The sequence below is a fragment of the Chelonia mydas genome, chromosome 23, assembly GCF_015237465.2.
Source record: "Chelonia mydas isolate rCheMyd1 chromosome 23, rCheMyd1.pri.v2, whole genome shotgun sequence".
NCBI classification, from domain to species: Eukaryota; Metazoa; Chordata; order Testudines; family Cheloniidae; genus Chelonia; species Chelonia mydas.
The window spans coordinates 17,024,468-17,047,012 of record NC_051263.2 but is presented as its reverse complement, the minus strand read 5'-3'; the positions used below and the strand labels follow the sequence as shown (position 1 = coordinate 17,047,012).

The 22,545-nt window shown below is 66.5% G+C and overlaps 1 protein-coding gene across 2 annotated transcripts; it reads left to right on the top strand.

The window, feature by feature from the left end:
* The first annotated feature begins 2,306 nt into the window (after positions 1–2,306).
* EPS8L1 (EPS8 like 1) lies at positions 2,307–22,068 on the top strand. Of its 2 annotated transcripts, none has more exons than XM_043534770.1 (21): positions 2,307–2,647; positions 3,125–3,173; positions 3,676–3,710; positions 7,181–7,239; positions 8,349–8,501; positions 10,236–10,385; positions 11,576–11,658; positions 12,217–12,347; positions 12,724–12,767; positions 13,052–13,178; positions 13,755–13,843; positions 14,187–14,261; positions 14,868–15,016; positions 15,567–15,708; positions 16,071–16,099; positions 17,207–17,300; positions 17,966–18,115; positions 18,432–18,531; positions 19,269–19,431; positions 20,246–20,378; positions 20,646–22,068. In XM_043534770.1, exons 2-21 carry the CDS (start codon positions 3,157–3,159, stop codon positions 20,730–20,732), a joined length of 2,010 nt encoding a protein of 669 aa, XP_043390705.1. In that variant the 5' UTR covers positions 2,307–2,647; positions 3,125–3,156; the 3' UTR covers positions 20,733–22,068. The 2 variants fall into 2 exon arrangements, with proteins under 2 accessions (XP_043390705.1, XP_037744567.1); XM_037888639.2 differs by having other exon boundaries at positions 2,312–2,647; positions 17,201–17,300.
* The last annotated feature ends 477 nt before the right edge of the window (positions 22,069–22,545 follow it).

Genomic DNA, 22,545 nt, shown 5'->3' with positions numbered 1-22,545 from the left:
CCGGCTCGGGCCCAGGGATGGGGAGCGGAGCAGGACTGGGCCTCCCTCCCTGGGCCCACGAAAGCAAAGATGGGATAGGGAGGCGCACTGGGCCAGGCAGGGAACTGAGGAGAGAACCTAGGAGTCCTGGACCCCCGCCCCAACCGCTAGACCTCACTCCCCTCCCAGAGCCAGGCAAGAACCCAGGCGTCCTGGCTCACCCCCCCACGCTCCCCAGAGTCTGTCTCTGTGACCAGTGGGTCGCTCTGGGCCAGGTCGGTTTCCCCCCAGGCTGGGCTGGGCTCCCGTTTCCCTCCATTGTTCTCCCCAGGTCCGGCTCCTGGGAATTCGATCCCGGTTCAACCAGTCCCAGCCGGGAGCTGCCTGGTCACTGTGACCCCGGCTGCGGGGAGCGGGGCGAGGGGCCAGCAAGGGGCACTGGGCTGCAGGGAGTGGGGCAGGGGGTCAGCCCTGGGCGCTGGGCTGTGGGGAGTGGGGCGGGAGGTTGGCAGGGGGTGGTGGGAGCTGCTGGGAGCAGGGTGGGGGCTCACTCCTGTGGCAGTCACTACTAGGCCAGGGGTCCCTGTATAAACAGCCCCTCTGCCCCACCCCAGAGGCAGCTGCACCGCCGGCCGTGGCAATTGACCTGCTGGGCCGGTATTTCCTGCTTCGTGCCCCGGTGCGGGAGGCACCCAGCTCTCGGCTCCGGCTCGGCCAGGGAGATACACCAGAGGCTGTTCTAGACCCATCGCTGTAGCTGTCACTCTGTGCCGGAGCCACCAACCCCCTGCTCTAACCACTAGACCCCACTCCCCGCCCAGAGCCAGGGAGAGAACCCAGGAGTCCTGGATCCCAGCCCCGCTGCTCTGACCACTAGACCCCACTCCCCGCCCAGAGCCAGGGAGAGAACCCAGGAGTCCTGGCTCTCAGCCCCCTGCTCTAACCACTAGACCCCACTCCCCGCCCAGAGCCAGGGAGAGAACCCAGGAGTCCTGGCTGCCAGCCCCCCTGCTCTGACCACTAGACCCCACTCCCCGCCCAGAGCCAGGGAGAGAACCCAGGAGTCCTGGCTCCCAGCCCCCCTGCTCTAACCACTAGACCCCACTCCCCGCCCAGAGCCAGGGAGAGAACCCAGGAGTCCTGGTTCCCAGCCCCCCTGCTCTGACCACTAGACCCCACTCCCCTCAGAGCCAGGGAGAGAACCCAGGATTCCTGTCTCCCAGCCCCCCTGCTCTGACCACTAGACCCCACTCCCCGCCCAGAGCCAGGGAGAGAACCCAGGAGTCCTGGCTCCCAGCCCCCCTGCTCTGACCACTAGACCCCACTCCCCGCCCAGAGCCAGGGAGAGAACCCAGGAGTCCTGGCTCCCAGTCCCCCTGCTCTGACCACTAGACCCCACTCCCCGCCCAGAGCCAGGGAGAGAACCCAGGAGTCCTGGCTCCCAGTCCCCCTGCTCTGACCACTAGACCCCACTCCCCTCAGAGCCAGGGAGAGAACCCAGGAGTCCTGGCTCCCAGTCCCCCCTGCTCTAACCACTAGACCCCACTCCCTGCCCAGAGCCAGGGAGAGAACCCAGGAGTCCTGGCTCCCAGTCCCCCTGCTCTGACCACTAGACCCCACTCCCCTCAGAGCCAGGGAGAGAACCCAGGAGTCCTGGCTCCCAGCCCCCCTACTCTGACCACTAGACCCCACTCCCCGCCCAGAGTCAGGGAGAGAGCCCAGGAGTCCTGGCTCCCAGCCCCCCTGCTCTGACCACTAGACCCCACTCCCTGCCCAGAGCCAGGGAGAGAACCCAGGAATCCTGTCTCCCAGCCCCCCTGCTCTGACCACTAGACCCCACTCCCCGCCCAGAGCCAGGGAGAGAACCCAGGAGTCCTGGCTCCCAGCCCCCCTACTCTGACCACTAGACCCCACTCCCCGCCCAGAGCCAGGGAGAGAACCCAGGAGTCCTGGCTCCCAGCCCCCCTGCTCTGACCACTAGACCCCACTCCCCACCCAGAGCCAGGGAGAGAACCCAGGAGTCCTGTCTCCCAGCCCCCCTGCTCTGACCACTAGACCCCACTCCCCACCCAGAGCCAGGGAGAGAACCCAGGAGTCCTGTCTCCCAGCCCCCCTGCTCTGACCACTAGACCCCACTCCCCGCCCAGAGCCAGGGAGAGAACCCAGGAGTCCTGGCTCCCAGCCCCCCCCGCTCTAACCACTAGACCCCACTCCCCGCCCAGAGCCAGGGAGAGAACCCAGGAGTCCTGGCTCCCAGCCCCCCTGCTCTAACCACTAGACCCCACTCCCTGCCCAGAGCCAGGGAGAGAACCCAGGAGTCCTGGCTCCCAGCCCCCCCCCGCCCAGGGCTGGGGGGGGGGGGCATTCTTTTGCGTCTTCACAGCTGGTTGAGCTGCTGGCGCGGGGACAAGGGGGTGGAAGGCCGGGGGGGCGGGGCCCATGGTTACCTGCCCAGGTATGCTGCGGGCGCGGCTGCTGGAGATCGCGCCACACATCCGTGCCCAGGTGACGGAGGCGAACGGACGGTTCCCTGGACACCGAAGAGCCGGATCTGGTGGGACTGAGGGGTGCCCCCCCCCCGTTGTCAGTATCTCCCCCCAACACACTTGAGATGCCTCTTTCTCCCACCCCTGGCAGGGCAGCGTCCGAATAGCCGGCGAGAGATCAGGTAAGTGTGGGGTGGGGGGGACAGACCGGAGGGGGTGAGCCCAGCCCGCCAGGGATGGGGGGGCATGTGGGCTGAGGGGACAGTCACACCCCCCTTGGGACGTGGGGCTCCCCCCCATGGATGCGGGTTGCGGGTGGAGGGAAATAGTCTCTTCCCATGCCCTTGATAAACGGACCAGTTCCGCGTGGGGCGAAACACGGGAGGCGTGAGGCGAGGGAGAGGCTGGCCCGTCCCGGACGCCTGGGTTCTCTCCCAGCTCTGGGAAGGGAGTCGGGGCCAGGGGTTAGAGCAGAGCGAGGCTGGGAGCCAGGACGCCTGGGTTCTCTCCCCGGCTCTGGGAAGGGAGTGGGGGCCAGGGGTTAGAGCAGAGGGAGGCTGGGAGCCAGGACGCCTGGGTTCTCTCCCCGGCTCTGCAGAGGGGAGGGTGCCACCCCCAGACTCTGTGAACGATTCTCTCCCTGTCTTTGAACTTCCAAGGTGAAGTGTGAATTGTGGATTCTGTCAACACCATGAGCTCCTCGGGCAGGTGAGTACGTGGTGGGGAGCCAGGACTCCTGGGTTCTCTCCCTGGCTGTGGAGGGGGAGTGGGGGCTAGTGGTTAGAGCAGGGGGGATTGGGAGCCAGGACTCCTGGGTTCTCTCCCTGGCTGTGGAAGGGGAGTGGGGGCTAGTGGTTAGAGCAGGGGGGATTGGGAGCCAGGACTCCTGGGTTCTCTCCCTGGCTGTGGAGGGGGAGTGGGGGCTAGTGGTTAGAGCAGGGGGGATTGGGAGCGAGGACTCCTGGGTTCTCTCCCTGGCTCTGGGCGGGGAGTGGGGTCTAGTGGTCAGAGCAGGGGGGCTGGGAGCCAGGACTCCTGGGTTCTCTCCCTGGCTCTGGGCGGGGAGTGGGGTCTAGTGGTCAGAGCAGGGGGGCTGGGAGCCAGGACTCCTGGGTTCTCTCCCTGACTCTTGGACGGGAGCGGGACCCCAGCAATCTGGCTCTGTTCTCCTGTTGTTTAATTTTCTCTTTCTCCTTCCCCCTTCCCGCAGCGAGGTCTCCAAGACCAGTGCCAGGGAGATCTATGGTGAGTCTCTGGTGGGGGGCGAGCACAGACCGGGGGGGCAAGGGGAGGACTGGGAGATGGGGCGAGAGCAGCTGGGCTGCGTTATTATTGTAGGGTCTCTCGCAGGTCTTTGGGGAGCTGCTGTGTTGTTGTAGGGTCTCTCTGCTGGGCAAGGGCCTCAGGTGTGCTTGTTTGTTATTGTCGGGTCTCTATGGTGAGCCGTGGTGTTACTCTTGGGTCTCGGTGCTGGGGGGGGCCGTCCATGGGGCAGGGTTATTGTAGGGTGTCGGCTGAGCTGCGGTGTTATTGTCGGATCTCTGTGTTGGGGTGGGGGGAACTCGTCCATGGGGCGCTGTTTTTGTAGGGTCTCTGTGCTGGGCCGCAGTGTTACTGTGGGGTCTCTGTGCTGGGCAGGGTGGGGCATCCATGGGGCGGTGTTATTGTAGGGTCTCTGTGCTGGGCGGGGGGGGCGTCCACGGGGCGGTGTTATTGTAGGGTCTCTGTGCTGGGGGGGGCGCGTCCACGGGGTGGTGTTATTGTAGGGTCTCTGTGCTCGGGGGGGGGGGCGTCCATGGGGTGGTGTTATTGTAGGGTCTCTGTGCTGGCCGGGGGGGGCGTCCTTGGGGCAGTGTTATTGTAGGGTCTCTGTGCTGGGCGGGGGGGGGGGGGCGTCCATGGGGCAGTGTTATTGTAGGGTCTCTGTGCTGGGCAGAGAGGGGGGCGTCCATGGGGTGGTGTTATTGTAGGGTCTCTGTGCTGGGCGGGGGGGCGTCCATGGGGCGGTGTTATTGTAGGGTCTCTGTGCTGGGCGGGGGGGGCGTCCATGGGGCGGTGTTATTGTAGGGTCTCTGTGCTGGGCAGGGGGGCGTCCACGGGGCGGTGTTATTGTAGGGTGTCTGTGCTGGGCGGGGGGGGGGGGGCGTCCACGGGGCGGTGTTATTGTAGGGTGTCTGTGCTGGGCGGGGGGGGGGGGGGGGGCGTCCACGGGGCGGTGTTATTGTAGGGTCTCTGTGCTGGGCGGGGGGGCGTCCATGGGGCGGTGTTATTGTAGGGTCTCTGTGCTGGGCGGGGGGGGGGTGTCCATGGGGCGGTGTTATTGTAGGGTCTCTGTGCTGGGTGGGTGGGGGGCGTCCACGGGGCGGTGTTATTGTAGGGTCTCTGTGCTGGGCGGGGGGGGCGTCCACGGGGTGGTGTTATTGTAGGGTCTCTGTGCTGGGCGGGGGGGCGTCCATGGGGCGGTGTTATTGTAGGGTCTCTGTGCTGGGCGGGGGGGGGGGTGTCCATGGGGCAGTGTTATTGTAGGGTCTCTGTGCTGGGCGGGTGGGGGGCGTCCATGGGGCGGTGTTATTGTAGGGTCTCTGTGCTGGGCGGGGGGGGCGTCCATGGGGCGGTGTTATTGTAGGGTCTCTGTGCTGGGCGGGGGGGGCGTCCACGGGGCAGGGTTATTGTAGGGTCTCTGTGCTGGGCGGGGGGGCGTCCATGGGGCGGTGTTATTGTAGGGTCTCTGTGCTGGGCGGGGGGGGCGTCCACGGGGCGGTGTTATTGTAGGGTCTCTGTGCTGGGCGGGGGGGGGGTCCACGGGGCGGTGTTATTGTAGGGTCTCTGTGCTGGGCGGGAGGGGGGTGTCCATGGGGCGGTGTTATTGTAGGGTCTCTGTGCTGGGCGGGGGGGGGGGGTCCATGGGACGGTGTTATTGTAGGGTCTCTGTGCTGGGCGGGGGGGGCGTCCATGGGGCGGTGTTATTGTAGGGTCTCTGTGCTGGGCGGGGCGGCGTCCACGGGGTGGTGTTATTGTAGGGTCTCTGTGCTGGGCGGGGGGGCGTCCACGGGGTGGTGTTATTGTAGGGTCTCTGTGCTGGATGGGGGGGGCGTCCACGGGGCGGTGTTAATGTAGGGTCTCTGTGCTGGACGGGGGGGGCGTCCACGGGGTGGTGTTATTGTAGGGTCTCTGTGCTGGACGGGGGGGGCGTCCACGGGGTGGTGTTATTGTAGGGTCTCTGTGCTGGACGGGGGGGGCGTCCATGGGGCGGTGTTATTGTAGGGTCTCTGTGCTGGGCGGGGGGTGTGTCCACGGGGCGGTGTTATTGTAGGGTCTCTGTGCTGGGCGGGGGGGCATCCATGGGGCCGTGTTATTGTAGGGTCTCTGTGCTGGGCGGGGGGGGTGTCCACGGGGCGGTGTTATTGTAGGGTCTCTGTGCTGGGTGGGGGGGGCCGTCCACGGGGCGGTGTTATTGTAGGGTCTCTGTGCTGGGCGGGGGGGCTGTCCACGGGGCGGTGTTATTGTAGGGTCTCTGTGCTGGGCGGGGGGGGTGTCCATGGGGCGGTGTTATTGTAGGGTCTCTGTGCTGGGCGGGGGGGTGTCCACGGGGCGGTGTTATTGTAGGGTCTCTGTGCTGGGCGGGGGGGGGGCGTCCACGGGGCGGTGTTATTGTAGGGTCTCTGTGCTGGGCGGGGGGGCTGTCCACGGGGCGGTGTTATTGTAGGGTCTCTGTGCTGGACGGGGGGGGCGTCCATGGGGCGGTGTTATTGTAGGGTCTCTGTGCTGGGCGGGGGGGCGTCCATGGGGTGGTGTTATTGTAGGGTCTCTGTGCTGGGTGGGGGGGGCTGTCCACGGGGCGGTGTTATTGTAGGGTCTCTGTGCTGGGCGGGGGGGGCGTCTACGGGTCGGTGTTATTGTAGGGTCTCTGTGCTGGGCGGGGGGGCATCCATGGGGCGGTGTTATTGTAGGGTCTCTGCTGGGCCGCAGTGTTACTGTCGGGTCTCATGCAGACCCCGCTGGCTGCAGTCGCTGCGTTTCCTCCGGCACTCGGGGTGGCGCAGTCCAGAGGCCGACCTGGCAAAAGTCCAAAAGGAAATAAAGTGCTTGAACCCCCCCCCCCGCCCCCCCGCCTTCTCCTCTGGTCTGAGCACCAGGACCCCGCCCAAGGAGGGAAACCGAAAGAGAAACCGAGAGGGAGGCCCAGGTTGGAGCCAAGGGGGGGGGGGGGGGGTCCTGCTAATCCCCAGCTGCAGTCACCAAACTGGTTTCCCCAGGGCACGCTGGGAAAGTCACTCCCTGCCCTGGGGCCGGATGGGAGCCGCCGCCCCCTAGAGGGGACAGGCCCTGCGCCCCATTCCCTGCCCCCCTGAGCCAGCCAGTCCCCGCCCTGGGGCCGGACGGGAGCCGGCGCCCCCTAGAGGGGAAAGGCCCCACGCCCCATTCCCTGCCCCCCTGAGCCAGCCAGTCCCCGCCCTGGGGCAGGACTGGAGCCAGCACCCCCTAGAGGGGAAAGGCCCCTTGCCCCATTCCCCACCCCCCTGAGCCAGCCAGTCCCCGCCCTGGGGCAGGATGGGAGCCGGCGCCCCCTAGAGGGGAAAGGCCCCTTGCCCCATTCCCCACCCCCCTGAGCCACCCAGTCCCCGCCCTGGGGCAGGATAGGAGCTGGCGCCCCCTAGAGGGGACAGGCCCCGGGCCCCAGGCCCCCTTTATAATTTCCCCGTCTCTTTTCACAGAGCAAAGGAAGAAATATTCCAACTTCATTATGGCCGATGTCTCCCAATACACCGTCAACGTGAGCCTGGGGCTCTGGGGGTGCAGTTTGGGTGGGGCAGCAAGGGTTGGGGGTCACACGGGCCCCACTAGGGAGAGGGTAAATAGGGGGCCCCAGCCCAGATCTCGCCCCAGGGCGGGAACTGGCTGTCTGGTGGTGGTGGGGGGGGGATGGGGCAGGGCTCCAAAGGGGGGTGTTAAGGGCCGCAGGGGGCAGTCCTGGCCGGGGGGGGGGGAGGTGTTAGGGTTTGTTTGGAGGAAAGGGGCTTCGGGGCTGGGTGCGGCTGGGGCTGCATGCGAGTGTGTTGGGAGCCTGGGAGGTGTGTGGGGGGAACTGCCTAGGGGGTGTTGGGTCTGGGGGGCTGGGGAGAGGGGTGTTGGGAGCCTGGGAGGTCTGTGGGGATCGGGGGGGGGCTGCCTAGGGGGCAATGGGCCTGGGGGGCTGGGGAGAGGGGTGCTGGGAGCCTGGGGGGACTGTGGGCTGTGGGGATCGGGGGGAGGCTGGGGAGAGGGATATTGGGAGCCTGGGGAGGGCTGTGGGGATCGGGGGGGCTGCCTAGGGGGCGTTGGGCCAGGGGGGCTGGGGAGAGGGGTATGGAGAGCCTGGGGGGTCTGTGGGCTGTGGGGATCGGGGGGGGGTCGGGAGCCTGGGGGGGGCTGTGGGGATTGGGGGGGCAGCCTAGGGGGCATTGGGCCTGGGGGACTGGGGAGAGGGGTGTTGGGAGCCTGGGGGGTCTGTGGGCTGTGGGGATCTGGGGAGGGCTGGCTAGGGGGCGATGGGCCAGGGGGGCTGGGGAGAGGGGTATTGGGAGCCTGGGGGGTCTGTGGGCTGTGGGGATCGGGGGGGGGGCTGGAGAGAGGGGTGTTGGGAGCCTGGGGGGGCTGTGGGGATCGGGGGGGCCGCCTAGGGGGCATTGAGCCTGGGGAAAGGGGTGTTGGGAGCCTCGGGGGGCTGTGGGGATCGGGGGGGGACTGCCTAAGGGGCGTTGGGCCTGGGGGGCTGGGGAGAGGGTTGTTGGGAGCCTGGGGGGGCTGTGGGCTGTGGGGATCGGGGGGGCTGCCTAGGGGGCGTTGGGCCTGGGGGCTGCATGGGGGCGGCTCTGGGCTCACCCCTGCCCCCCCCCCCCCCAGCACCTGGTGATGTTCCCGGTGCGGGAGGCGGTGGAGCTGGAGGACGCCGTGCGCAGAGTGGCCGCCATGGAGGCCAAGGACCAGGTCTGGGCCCAGGAGATGCTGCTGCAGGTCACTGGGTCGGCCATCAGGCTGCTCGACATCCACTCCAAGGTGTGTGTGTGTGTGTGTGTGTGTCGGGGGGCTGGGGCTGGGGGAAGGGCTGGGGGGGCTGGGCCAGGGGGAGCTGGGTCCGGGGGCAGGTCTGGGGGCGCCGGGCCGGCCGTGACTCTGTTGCACCCCGCAGGAGGAGCTGGAGAGCTACGGGCTGGCGGGGGCGCTGGGTCTGGGGCCACTGGGTCCGGGGGTGTCTGGCGGGGGCGCTGGGTCTGGGGGCGCTGGGTCCGGGGGTGTTTCTGGGGGTGTCGGGCCGGCCGTGACTCTGTCGCCCCCTGCAGGAGGAGCTGGAGAGCTACGGGCTGGCGGGGGCGCTGGGTCTGGGGCCGCTGGGTCCGGGGGTGTCTGGCGGAGGCGCTGGGTCTGGGGGCGCTGGGTCCGGGGGTGTTTCTGGGGGTGCCGGGCTGGCCGTGACTCTGTCGCCCCCCGCAAGAGGAGCTGGAGAGCTACGGGCTGGCGGGGGCGTTGGGTCTGGGGGCACTGGGTCCAGGGGTGTTTCTGGGGGTGCCGGGCTGGCCGTGACTCTGTCGCCCCCCGCAGGAGGAGCTGGAGAGCTACGGGCTGGCGGGGGCGCTGGGTCTGGGGCCGCTGGGTCCGGGGGTGTCTGGCGGGGGCGCTGGGTCTGGGGGCGCTGGGTCCGGGGGTGTTTCTGGGGGTGTCGGGCTGGCCGTGACTCTGTCGCCCCCCGCAGGAGGAGCTGGAGAGCTACGGGCTGGCGGGGGCGCTGGGTCTGGGGCCGCAGGGGTCCGGGGGGTGTCTGGCGGGGGCGCTGGGTCTGGGGGCGCTGGGTCCGGGGGTGTTTCTGGGGGTGCCGGGCCGGCCGTGACTCTGTCGCCCCCCGCAGGAGGAGCTGGAGAGCTACGGGCTGGCGGGGGCGCTGGGTCTGGGGCCGCTGGGTCCGGGGGGTGTTTCTGGGGGTGTCGGGCTGGCCGTGACTCTGTCGCCCCCCGCAGGAGGAGCTGGAGAGCTACGGGCTGGCGGGGGCGCTGGGTCTGGGGCCGCTGGGTCCGGGGGTGTTTCTGGGGGTGCCGGGCTGGCCGTGACTCTGTCGCCCCCCGCAGGAGGAGCTGGAGAACTACGGGCTGGCGGGGGCGCTGGGTCTGGGGCCGCTGGGTCCGGGGGTGTCTGGCGGGGGCGCTGGGTCTGGGGGCGCTGGGTCCGGGGGTGTTTCTGGGGGTGCCGGGCTGGCCGTGACTCTGTCGCCCCCCCGCAGGAGGAGCTGGAGAGCTACGGGCTGGCGGGGGCGCTGGGTCTGGGGCCGCTGGGTCCGGGGGTGTTTCTGGGGGTGTCGGGCCGGCCGTGACTCTGTCGCCCCCTGCAGGAGGAGCTGGAGAGCTACGGGCTGGCGGGAGCGCTGGGTCTGGGGCCGCTGGGTCCGGGGGTGTCTGGCGGGGGCGCTGGGTCTGGGGGCGCTGGGTCCGGGGGTGTTTCTGGGGGTGCCGGGCCGGCCGTGACTCTGTCGCCCCCCGCAGGAGGAGCTGGAGAGCTACGGGCTGGCGGGGGCGCTGGGTCTGGGGCCGCTGGGTCCGGGGGTGTTTCTGGGGGTGTCGGGCTGGCCGTGACTCTGTCGCCCCCCGCAGGAGGAGCTGGAGAGCTACGGGCTGGCAGGGGCGCTGGGTCTGGGGCCGCTGGGTCCGGGGGTGTCTGGCGGGGGCGCTGGGTCTGGGGGCGCTGGGTCCGGGGGTGTTTCTGGGGGTGTCGGGCCGGCCGTGACTCTGTCGCCCCCCGCAGGAGGAGCTGGAGAACTACGGGCTGGCGGGGGTCCTGCGCTGCGAGGCCGTGCTGCCCAGCACCCGCACCCGCTCCCTGCTGCTCCTCGTGTGCCAGGAGCCCCAGCAGACCCAGCCCGACATCCACTTCTTCCAGTGCACCCACATCGGGGTGAGGAGCCGCCCTCGGGGACTGCGGGGGGGAAGGAGGGACCCTCGCCCGAACGCCTGGGTTCCTAGTCTGCCCAGGGGGTCCTGCCTCTTTAAGTGCCACTGGGTCCGCCTTCTTTGGTTGACATAACTAGCCCCGCCCTTTTCACTTGAACGCATTAGCCCCACCCCTTTGCAGCCGGATTCCTGGGTTCCTCCTCTGGGGATGCTCCCACCATGCGCCCGCTGCCTTTATAGGGCACTGGAATCCACTGGTCCCGCCTATATGGTGACATCACTAGCCCCACCCCCTTTTTTGCTGCCCTGGCGTTCACCCGGACTCCTGGGTTGCCTTTGAACAGCCCTGGGCAGTGATAGCTCCACCCCTTTTTTGCATCATGCCCCCGGGCTCCACCACTGCCCCTAGGGACAAGCGTTCATGGGCCAATCAGGATGTGGCTCCCACATGGCAGGAAGTCCCGCCTTCTGATAGGAGGGACTTCCATGCGGCATCAGCCAATCAGCTTCCGGAGCCACAATCTCCACTGCGAAAAGTCCCGCCTTCCAGCCAGTGTGAGGAACTTCCAGGCAGCGTCAGCCAATCAACTTCTTGAGCCAGGACATCACAGCAAGTCCCTCCTTTTGGGAGGGGGATGGGACTTCAATGTGGCAGCAGCCAATCAACTTCTTAGGACTGTAGTGTCCAATGGAGGAAGTCCCGTCTTCCAATGGGAGGGATTTCTCTGCTGCATTAGCCAATCAGCTTCAAAGGGCCTTGGATGCATTCCAGGAAGTCCCGCCTCCCCATGGAGGATTGACAGCTGTTGGCCCCTCCCTCTAGTGGGGAAGTGGGGGTCTGGCTCTGGGGGAAGGTGGGGCTCTTTTCCCCAGAGGGGAAAATGCTGTTGTGTCTTCTCCAGTCCCCATGCCAAGGGGGCCGGCCACCCTGAGGCATGCTGGGTAGCAGGCTGCAAAAGCGGGGTGTTCTGATCTGGCTGGCACGGACCCACACAAGGGGGTTCCCGCTATCCTGCCCCCCCCCCACCCCTTGGATCAGACCCATGGGCCCATCTACCCTGGTATCCCGCCCCCTCCCTGCCCCCTGGATCAGACCCGTAGACCTGTCTACCCTGGTATCCCACCCCCCTCAAGACAAACTCATGGGCCCATCTACCCCGGTATCTGACCTGTACGGTTCCCCCCACCCCGCAGGCGGAGCTGATCCGGGACGACATTAACAGTGCCCTGCTGGACTTCAAATCGGGGGGCAACGCTCAGAGGAAAGAGGCGCTCAGGTGGGGCAGGACCCTGGAGTCTGGGGGACTTTGGCTGGGCGGGTGCATTGGAGGGAACCCCAGGAAGTGTGGGGGGGGCCATATTGGGGTGGGATGTGGGGTGCAGGCGCTCTGGCCTGGATGCAGGATGTACAGGGGGACCTTGGGGTGAAGTGGAAGCCCGATGTGGGGGGTCATTGGAGGAGTTCTGGGGTGGCTAAAATAAAGGAGGGACTCCACAGTGGGTGGGGGTCATGGGGCGGACCAGAGCGGTGAGGTTATGGGGGGGCCACTCAGAGACATGAGGAGGAGCAAATAGGCCTGGGGTTACGGGGGGTCCAGAGGGGGTGAAAGGGGGACCCCCACATGGGCTGCTGGAAGTTGGGGGGGGGAGAAAGAGGAAGGGGGGGTGACAGGGGCAGCCTCCAGGAGAGATGGGACTAGAGGGGTGTAGGGGGACCCCCTCTAGGCTGGGGGTGATGGGGCAGGCTGGGGAGCCAGGGGGTGGATGGGGGCTCAGGTATATTTTTGGGTGTCTCCCATCCCTGCCCATCAATCCGCACCCCATATCCTTCGCAGAAAGAACCAGGAGAAGATGCAGAATGGGACACCACCGGTCCCGGAGGGGACAGGCTCCTGGCCCCCAACCCCCCGCAGGAAGGTGGTGATCACCCCGAATGAGATGGAGGCGCAGAGTCAGAGAGATGCAGGTGTGTGTGTTGGGGGGACGGGGGCAGAGCCAGGGAGAGAACCCAGGAGTCCTGGCTCCCAGCCCCCACCCAACCACTAGAGCCCACTCTCCCCCCCGCCCCCCCGAGCTGGGGGAGAACGCAGGAGTCCAGGCTCCCCGCCCACCTGTTCTAACCACTAGCCCCCACTCCCCTCCCCGAGCCTGGGGAGAACCCAGGAGTCTTGGCTCCCAACCCCCCCCAACCACTAGACCCCACTCCCCCTCCCACCCGAGCTGGGGGAGAACCCAGGAGTCCAGGCTCCCCTCCCCCCCTGCTCTAACCACTAGCCCCCACTCCCCTCCCCGAGCCTGGGGAGAACCCAGGAGTCCTGACCCCCTGTTCTTTCTGCCCCCAGCTGATCCCTTGGACCCAGGCAGGCTGCGGATTGAGTGTGATGTGGTGAGTTTGGCTGGGGGGCGGGATTTGGGGGTATTGGGGGTTAGGGTACAAGGGATGGGGTGTTGGGGGGATGGGGGGCAGTAGGGGGAGAGGAGATTGGGGGGGTGAGGGATGAGGTGGGGGCTGAGGTTTCATGGTCACCCCATCCCCTGGTGGGGGGGCGAGGGGGGACGATCTGCTGCAGCCCCGCCCCCCGAGCTGGCAGGGACTTGGGGGTGGGGGCTCTGGGGGCTGTGCAGAGGGGCCCCCTCCGCTCACCCCCAGCCCCCCGCTCCCTCCCCCAGGAGCTGTTGAACCGGGTCTTCGACGACATCGAAGCTTTCATGACCAAACTGCAGAAAGCGGCAGAGGCCTCGCGGGTCCTGAAGCAGCTGAAACAGTCCAATCGGGGGCACCGCCGCCAGCCGGGGGGTGAGAGACCCCGAGACCCTCCCCGTCTGCCCCCCGAGACCTCCTGTCCCCTCCTGCCCCCAAACGCCGCCCCCCACTGGGAACCGCCCATGCCCCGGGGGCGCCACCATTGGCCGGGGGGTGAGAGATCCCAAGACCCCCGTGGCTGCCCCCCAAGACCTCACGTCTCCTCCCCACCCCCTCCTGCCCCCTTGCACCCCTATGCACCCCCCTACTGGTAACAGCCCATGCCCGGGGGCGCCGCCACCAGCCAGGGGGTGAGACTCCCCGAGACCCCCCCTCCCATCTGTCTCCCACCCCCTCCTGCCCCCCATACACCCGCCACTGGGAACCGTCCGTGCCAAGGGGTGCTGTCAGGAGCTGGGGGTGAGAGAGAGACCCCTCTGCCCCCCGAGATCTCCCCTGTCTGCCCCACCAATACACCCCCTACTTGGAATTGCCTCTTGCAGGGGACGCCCTAGGGCTGAGCTTCCTCCCACCTTCCTCCGCAGCCCCCCTCGGACACCCCTTCCGCCACCCCCCCGCCCTCCCCCCCCCCCCCGCCAGCGCCAGGTTAACCCTTTCCTCCCCGTGCAGAGGGGCTGCTGACCCTGCGGGCCAGGCCACCCACCATGGAAGAGTTCGAGGACGCCCTGGCCAAGATGAAATATTCCTTCAGCCTCCTGGTGAGTGACCACTGGGGAGGAGGGAACGCGGCCCTGTATCTCCACCCCGTAACGGGGACCCCCATTTGCGCCTCCCCCCCCCCCGAGCCGGGGATGGGACCCAGGAGTCCTGGCTCCTCGCGTTCCTTCCCCCGATTCTAATCGACTAATGCCCACTCCCCTCCCAGAACCAGGCGTAGAACCCAGGAGTCCTGGCTCCCAGCCCCCCCTGCTCTAACCACTGGACCCCCCTCCCTAGTGAAAGAACCCAGGAATCCGGTCACTCTCCCTCCCCCTCCCTGTCTGGAATTTGTGGGGTTCACTGACCAGAGTGGGGGGTCTCGCTCCCTTTCCCTCTCCCCAGGCAAGACTCCAGTCAAACATCTTGAATCCCACTTCGGAGGAGCTGGTTCACTTCCTGTTTGGCCCCCTGAAAATGGTGACTGGGGGGTTGGGGGGCAGAAGTGGGGGGGGGGGCTGCCATAGCCCCAGCTGTGGGGCTTGGAATTGCCAGTGCTGGGGTTGGGCGGGGGGAAGGGAGGGGCCTGCGGGAGCTGGGATTGGGGGGAATGACCCTGGCTTGGAGGGAGCCTGGGGGGATCTGAAGTGGCCAGGGGCGGGACTGGAGGGGTTGGGGAGAAGATGGGATCCCAGCTGGGTGTTTGGGGGCTCTGAGCTGGGGCGGGGTAGGAGAGGAGGGGACCACAGGGTCTGGAGTTGTGGGGATCTGGGTGTGGGAGGATTGGGGGAGGGATCCCACCATGGGGGGAGCTGGAGGAGGTGAGGGAGGGATCCCAGCTGGGGGGGCGGCTCCAGGAGGGGTGTGGCTGGAGGGGGGGCAGTTGGTGTCTCTTTGGAAGGGCTGGGGGGTGGGGGTGGGGATCTGGGGGTCTGCAGGGGACGGAAGGGGAGATAGCGGGAGGCTGGAAGGGGCAGAGCTATGGCTATGTATCCCAGTGGGGAGTCTCTTGCTGGCCCTGGTCAAGGGGGGGCTGGGATCCGGGGGTCTCTCTCACCTCTCCCTGTTCCCTCCCCCCGCCCCGAGATGGTGGATTCGTCGGGGGGGCCAGAGTTTGCCAGCGAGATCCGCTCCCCCATGCTGACCCGGGAGGCCGTCACCCTGCTGCGGGGCTGCCTGGGGGCCCAGAAGGCCGAACTGTGGGGCTCGCTGGGTGACAACTGGACCCGGCCCCGGTACTTCGCTCACCCTGGGGCTAGTGGGGCGGGCCGCGGGGGGCAGAGCTGGGGCACTGCTTTTGGTCCTCCATGGTCTCTGCCCGTGATTGAACCCGACTCTGCCAGGCCTGGGCTCTGCCCCAGGTTCCTTGATTTCCCCCCCCCCCCGCCCTGTGATTCCACTGATTTGCCCCTGATTTGCCACCCACGAGTCTGTGATTTTCACCAATGATGATTGCTCAAGATTCCTTCATTTTCACCCACGGTTCAGCGATTTTTCACCCATGATTGTTGCCTGTCATTCCTTGATTTCTCCCCCACGATTCCGCGATTTCCCACCCCCCCATGATTCCACCGTTTGCCCAGGGTTTCCACCCGTGATTGTTGCCCACAGAGCCGTGATTTTTGCCCTGGATTCTGTGATTTTTTTTTTTCCCCCCACCCATGATGGTTGCCCCGGCTTCCATGATTTTCACCCCCCCCATCCATTTCTGCCCGTTGATTTCTGCCCACCATTCCCGGAGGTCGCCCTGGTTCCAGCCGTCCGTGGGTCTGTCTCTCCCCACAGGGTGGAGTTCCCCGGGGACGACGCCGCCCCGTACACCCTGACCTTCCAAAGCGGCTGGGCACCGCCTTCCCGGGGCCCCGACGGGCAGCCCTGGGAGGATCCAGTGGAGACCCAGCACCGGCATGAAGCGCGCCGGGCACAGGTGACTGACATGGGGCAGAGGCGACCCCTCATCCGATGAGGGCAGAGGGGAGTGTGGGGTGAGGGAAAGGATGGGGTGGGGAGGAGGCAGGTGTGGGGGGGGGGGAGGGGAAGGGGCTTATAAATGGGGGGTGGTTGGGGGGATGGGAGCAGGAATGTGGGGTGTGGAGGGAGGGTGCTGGTCGGGGGGAAGGGTGGGGATTGGGGGCACAGTGGGGGGAGGGGGTGACTAGGAAATGGGTGTAAGAGAGATCAGAGGGTGGGAGGTGGGGGCAGAGGGCTGGGGGGTGCAGTGGGGTACGGGGGTCACAGCAAGGAGGTCGCTCCCCCCCCACTCACTCCATCCCCCCCTTCTTTCTGCAGCAATCAGCTCCTCCAATTGAAGCCAAAGGGTACGTATCTCCCCAGTCCGTGCCCCCCCCCCCCCCCGCACACTGCCCCAGTCCCTCAAAGCTGTCCCTACCCCCTTGCATGGGGGCAGGTGGGAGTGGGGTGCTGGGGTTCAGAGAGGTCTGTGGGGGGAAGGGGCTCAGTGCAGGGAGGTTGGGGGGGTGTCCCAGAGTGGGAGGGGGATAGGGAGGAAGGAGCTGAGGTGGGGGGGGGCCTGAGGGGGGCATTTGAGCTGAGGAACCTAAAAAGGCCTTTTCTTTGTTTTCTCTCTTTGTTTCTCTTTGTCTGTGTGTGGGGGGGGCAGGTGGGTTCGGTGGTGAGGGGGGCGGGGGAAGGTTGGGGGGTGGGAGGGAAGCTGGGGGGCAGAGAGGTTTGGGGGGCTGGCTTGGGGGTGTAAGGTGGTTATGGGGAGGGAGGGGATTCAGGCTGGAGGGGTTAGATAGATGGGGTGAGGGAGGGGGCAGTGGAGGGGGTGAGATAGGTGGGGGTTATGGTTTGGTTGGGGGGCAGGGAGGGAGTTAGATATTGGGGGGGCAGGGGAGTGGGGGGGCACATAGGACCCTAGGTCTCAGTGAGGGGCTGGTGACTGGGAAGGGGACACACCGGGGGGGCATAGGGTGGGGGGGGGGCTGCCCCAGATGTCATAGCGGGGGGCCACTTGATGGGGATAGAGAGGAAGGAGGGAACGAAACAGGAAGACATCGGAGGAGAGAGAGCCCGTCCTGCCAGCGCCCCACCCCCCCCCAGCAGCCCAGCCAAGGTAGGGAGTGGGGGGGAGGACGTGGGGGGGGCATAGACCTTTCTCCCTCCTTCCCCCTGATCCCTGCATGGGCTTGGCTGCTGGGGGTGCCCCTGCCCTGTCCCCCCCTGCAGTGCGGGATGCGATCCCTCGGGCCCCGACGCGGTGCAGACGCTTTGACTTCGCAGCATGTATATGGCGGGGGGGGGGGGTTCTGCACCCGGGAGGGGCAGGGGAATAAGGGACAATCCCACTCTGAGCTGGGGAGAGAACCCAGGAGTCCTGGCTCCCAGCGCCCCCCCCCCCCGCTTTCACCACTAGACCCCACTCCCCCTGACCCAGTTTTCTTCCCCTCTCCCCCCAGCCATAGACATCCAGAAGAATGCAGGCTGGTGAGCTGCAAGTACGACTTTGTAGCCAGGAACAGCAACGAGCTGTCTGTCCCGCAGGGGGAGGTTCTGGAGGTGAGTCTGTCTGTGGGTTTCCCTAGCTGGGGCCACTGCTGTGGGGAAGCTTGCAGCACTGAGGCACTGCTGCGGGGGGGGGGGGAAGTGCACAACATCGGGGTCCCCGGCTGGGGGCACCGCTGGGGGGGAAGCTCACAGCTCCGGGGCACTGCTGGGAGAAGTGCGCAGCATCAGGGATCCCTGGCTGGGGGCACTGCTGGGGAAAAGCTCACAGTGCCAGGGCACTGTTTGGGGGGAAGCTTGCAGCACTGGGGCACTGCTGGGGGGAAGTTTGCAGCATCAGGGATCCCCAGCTGGGGGCACTGCTGGGGGGAAGTGCGCAACATCAGGGATCCCCAGCTGGGGGCACTGCTGGGGGGAAGCTCACAGCGCTGGGGCACTGCTGGGGGGAAGTGCACAACATCAGGGATCCCCAGCTGAGGGCACTGCTGGGGGGAAGCTCACAGCGCTGGGGCACTGCTGGGGGGAAGTGCGTAACATCAGGGATCCCCAGCTGGGGCACTGCTGGGGGAAGCTCACAGCGCTGGGGCACTGCTGGGGGGAAGCGCGTAACATCAGGGGTCCCCGGCTGGGGGCACTGCTGCAGGGAAGCTCGCAGCGCTGGGGCACACCTCCCCGCCCTGGCCGGGACTGTGCCCGTGGCTCAGCGTTTCTCCCTCCAGGTGCTGGACGACTCCAAGAAGTGGTGGAAGGTTCAGAACCGCTCTGGCCAGCAAGGCTACGTCCCCTTCAACATCCTCAGCCCCCTCCCGGGCCCCCAGAAGCGCGGCCCGGGCAACCTGCTCAACAGCCCCGGCCAGCCCCGAGCCCCGGTGAGCCCAGCAATACGGGAGTGGAGAATTCGACCTCTCGGGGGTGCTGGCTCTCACCCGGCCCCAGGGCGGGGACTGGCTGGGTCAGGGGGGCAGGGAATGGGGCGCGGGGCCTGTCCCCTCTAGGGGGTGCCAGCTCCCACCCGGCCCCAGGGAGGGGACTGGCTGGCTCAGGGGGGCAGGGAGTGGGGCTCGGGGCCTGTCCCCTTTAGGGGGTGCTGGCTCCCACCTGGCCCCAGGGTGGGGACTGGCTGGCTCAGGGGGGCGGGGCTATGGGGCACTAATATTTCTTCCCCCTGCCTCCGATCCTGACTAGGAACCCCCAGGCCTGCCAGCTCCGAAGAAAAAGGTCTCGGCCCCGAACGGGACCCAGTGCAACGGCTGCGAGGGGCTTGGCCTAGACCCCAATGAGAGAGGTAAGGAGCCCCCTATATGTGAGGGGAGAGGGGCAGTACCCCATGGAGACCCCAGGACCTGCCCCTTCTGTGTGTGGGGGGGAATGGGATCCCCCATAGAGACCCCAGGCTCCGCCCCTTGTGTGTGTGTGTGTGGGGAGGAGGGGAGAGTATCCCCATAGAGATCTCATGCCTCGCCCCCCATAGCTTCCCCATGGTGACCCTTGATATGAGGGGGGAGGAGGTGTGTGCCCTATGGGAGGCCCTGCCCCCCTGTGTGTGGGGAGGACGTGGGGGGGGCTCCCCAGGCCCTGCCCCCTATGTGTAGAGAGGACCGGGGGGGGGGGGTATTGCAGCAGGGGGTCCCTGGGCCCCACCCCCTGTGTGTGGGGAGGAGGGGGGCTATCCCAGAGGGAGTCCCCAGGCCCCGCCCCCTCTGTGTGGGGAGGAGGGGGGCTATCCCAGAGGGGGTCCCCAAGCCCCGCCCCCTCTGTGTGGGGAGGAGGGGGGCTATCCCAGAGGGGGTCCCCAGGCCCCGCCCCCTCTGTGTGGGGAGGAGGGGGGCTATCCCAGAGGGGGTCCCCAAGCCCCGCCCCCTCTGTGTGGGGAGGAGGGGGGCTATCCCAGAGGGGGTCCCCAAGCCCCGCCCCCTCTGTGTGGGGAGGAGGGGGGGTTATCCCGGGGGCTCCCCAGGCCCCGCCCCCTGGGGGGTGGCCTCTCCCGGTGCATGCTGGGTAACGGGCGGCTCTGTCCCGCAGAGCGGCTGAACGACGAGCTGCTGCAGCGCCTGGCGGGCGGCCGGGGCAGCCCCGCCAAGCCCTTCCGGGTGCAGCGGGCTCTGGACACGGATATGCCGCTGGACCACGACTCCCAGCCCGGCCAGGTCCAGGCCTGGCTGGAGGCCAAGGGATTCGAGCCCCTGTGAGTGGGCGTCGGGCCCCGGGATGGGCGCGGGCACATGGGCGCGCCCTGATTGGCTAGCTTGTTACCTCTCTGCTTCCCCATTGGCTGGCTTGGCACCTCCTGGTTTCTGATTGGCGGGGGCATCCCGCCAGCCTCTACTTGCCTATCTCCACTCTGATTGGCTGGCTCGGCAGCTCCCGGCTTGTGATTGGTTGGGGGGAAGGGCTGTGACATTGCGGCTGCCAGACACATCCTTTCTCTCTCCTCTGATTGGTTGGTCTGGAGCCTCGTGGCTTCTGATTGGCTCGTGGAACTCACAACCCCCCCCCCCGTGATTGCTTGAATCAACTTTCCTCTCCGCTCTGATTGGCTGGTTCTTCCCTGCTGGAGGAGCCCACTTGTCCTCTTGCTGCTCCCTGGTTGGTGGCAGCTCACAACCGCCACCTGCAATTGGTCGGCTGGAGCCCAGGTGAGCCGCGATTGGGTGGTGCCTTCCCGTGGAATCCTTCATGATCGCATTTAATTGGGCCGCCAGGGAAGCGGCAAAAAGATGCTAATAACTAATTGAACCAATCAGAAAAGAGGATGGGGGGGCATTAACCAATCACGTGGCAGCTATGGGGTGGATGTGTGGTGCTGTTTAAAGTTATTGTTGCCTCCGCATCCACCAGCATCATGGCTGGGGGCACTGCCGGGGAGGAAGCTCGCAGCACTGGGAGGGTCACTGGCTGGGGGCACTGCTGGGGGAAGCTCGCAGTGCTGGGAAGGGGGGTAATCAGTGGGAGGGGGCTCTGTGGTGCAATGGGCCTGACTGCCCCCTCTGCCCCCGCAGGACGGTGAGCACCCTGGGGGTGCTAAGTGGGTCTCAGCTCTTCTCGCTGTCCAAAGCCGAGTTCCAGGCCGTCAGCCCCGAGGAAGGAGCCAGAGTCTACAGCCAGGTCACCGTACACAAGGCCATGCTGGAGGTACCACGATCTGCCCCCCCCCCCCCCCCGCCAGGACTCCTGGGTTCTCTTTCTGGCTTGGGGAGGGGACTGGGGTCTAGTGGTTGGAGCAGCGGGGAGCTGGGAGCCAGGACTCCTGGGTTCTCTGCCCAGCTCTGGGAGGGGACTGGGGTCTAGTGGTTAGAGCAGGGCGGGGACTGGGAGCCAGGACTCCTGGGTTCTCTCCCGGCTCGGGGAGGGGGCCGCGTGTATTTAGGGCCATGACTAACACAGTCTTTGCCCTTCCAGGACTTTAGGAAAACCTCCGAACTGGAAGCTGTGATGGAGAAACGGAAGAGGAAATTGGAGAGCGAGACAGAAGCCTCCCGCTCGTGAGGAAGCCAAGGACACGGTGCCCCCCGAGCTGGCAGAGCTCCCCCTACTGGCGAGGGTGTTGCTTGGGGGGTCCTCGCCCACCGGATCCCCCCCCAACTGTCTGTGAGGGTGTCTCCCCAAACTAGACACGCTAAGGACCTTGGCAGGGGCATAGATTTTTTGGCTACCACCCGCTCCATTGGGGCTACCATGCCTCTTAACGGAACAGCCCCCAGCACATTTGTGCTGCTCGTTCCAGTTTCCTACCTCTGGGCATCTCTTTGTTGTTGGTTTTTTTACTTCCACAATTTATTTAAGAAAGGGGGCAAACATTAAAATGTAGCCCCCTCCCTTGCCCCTCCCAAATGGTATGACCTCCCTTGTCCACAATCCCCCCTCCGGTCCCCCCTAAGTGGTACAACTCCTATACTCCAACCCCCCCACATTTCCACCCAAGTGGTACAGCCCCCCCAGTCTGCACAGCCCCCCCCCATGGTATAATCTCCAACACCCCCTTTTCCTCTCAAGTGGTATGTCCCCCCCATTGTCTCCCCCCAATTTCCCCCCCCATGGTACAACCTTCACTACCACCACCCCTGTTTTCTCTCAGTTGGTATGTACCCTATTCTCCACAATCCTCCCCCCATTTCCACCTAAACGGTATGACTCCCCAGCCTTAGAAACCCCCATTGCCCCCTAAATGGTACAACCTCATTCTCCACAGTGCCCCTCCACGTCCCCCTGTGAAATGATATGACCCCCCCCCCCATTGTTCAGTCCCCACCAGTGGACTGAATCCACCCACCTCCTGTTCTGATTGGTGCAGACCTGGGGCTAGGTGGCGCAGCAGGGAATCAGAGGAGCTCATTGTATGTAGTACGCCCTGCGGCCACCGGGGGGGGACACCCTGCGCTAGTCAGCGCTGCAGAGCCGCCAGCCCTAAGGTTGCTTAACAGTTTCCATTCCCAGCCCCCTTTTTGGGGGGGCTGCTTATAATTCAGCCAAACCATAGCTGCCGGGGTTGACGTTTCCCAGGCTCCATCTCTGCAGCAGGTGGGGTTGGGTGGGGATGGCGGGTGTTCGGGGCGAATTGGTTCAGCCGTTTTCGAGAGAGAGGCTGACAGAGGGGAGACGTACACGTTCAGATGCAGCCCGCTGGGCACCATGATGCGGTTGGAAGGCCCAATTCCACACCTCTATGTGCCCTTTGGGGCCACTCGGCTCCTTGCTGGGGGGGGAAAGCAATGAATCGTGGGAAATGTTGACCCTTCGGGGCCTTTTCACAAGTGCAATATTTATACTGGGTGATGAATCTGGGTAGCGTTTCTCTTGTGTGAATAAAACATGGTGCAACGGGGAGGCTCGTGTGTGGTCTGAGTTATGGGGCACGTCAGCCTGAGAGCGGGGCCATCACTGCGCCGAGAGGGGAAGAGCCCCGTTCCCTGCCCCCCGAGCCAGCCAGTCCCTGCCCTGGCACTGGATGGGAGCCGGCGCCCCCTAGAGGGGAAAAGCCCCATTCCCAGCCCCCCTGCGCCAGCCAGTCCCCACCCTGGGGCTGGATGGGAGCTGGCGCCCCCTGGAGGGGAAAGTCCCCGGGACCCATTCCCTGCCTCTCCCAGCCAGTCTCTGCCCTGGGGCTGGATGGGAGGCGATGCCCCCTGGAGGGGAAAAGCCCCACGCACCATTCCCTGCCCCCTGAGACAGCCAGTCCCTGCCCTGGGGCCAGATGGGAGCCAGTGCCCCCTAGGGGGGAAAAGTCCCATTTCCTGCCCCCCCTGAGCCAGCCAGTCCATGTCCTGGGGCCGGATGGGAGCCGGCGCCCCCTGGAGGGGAA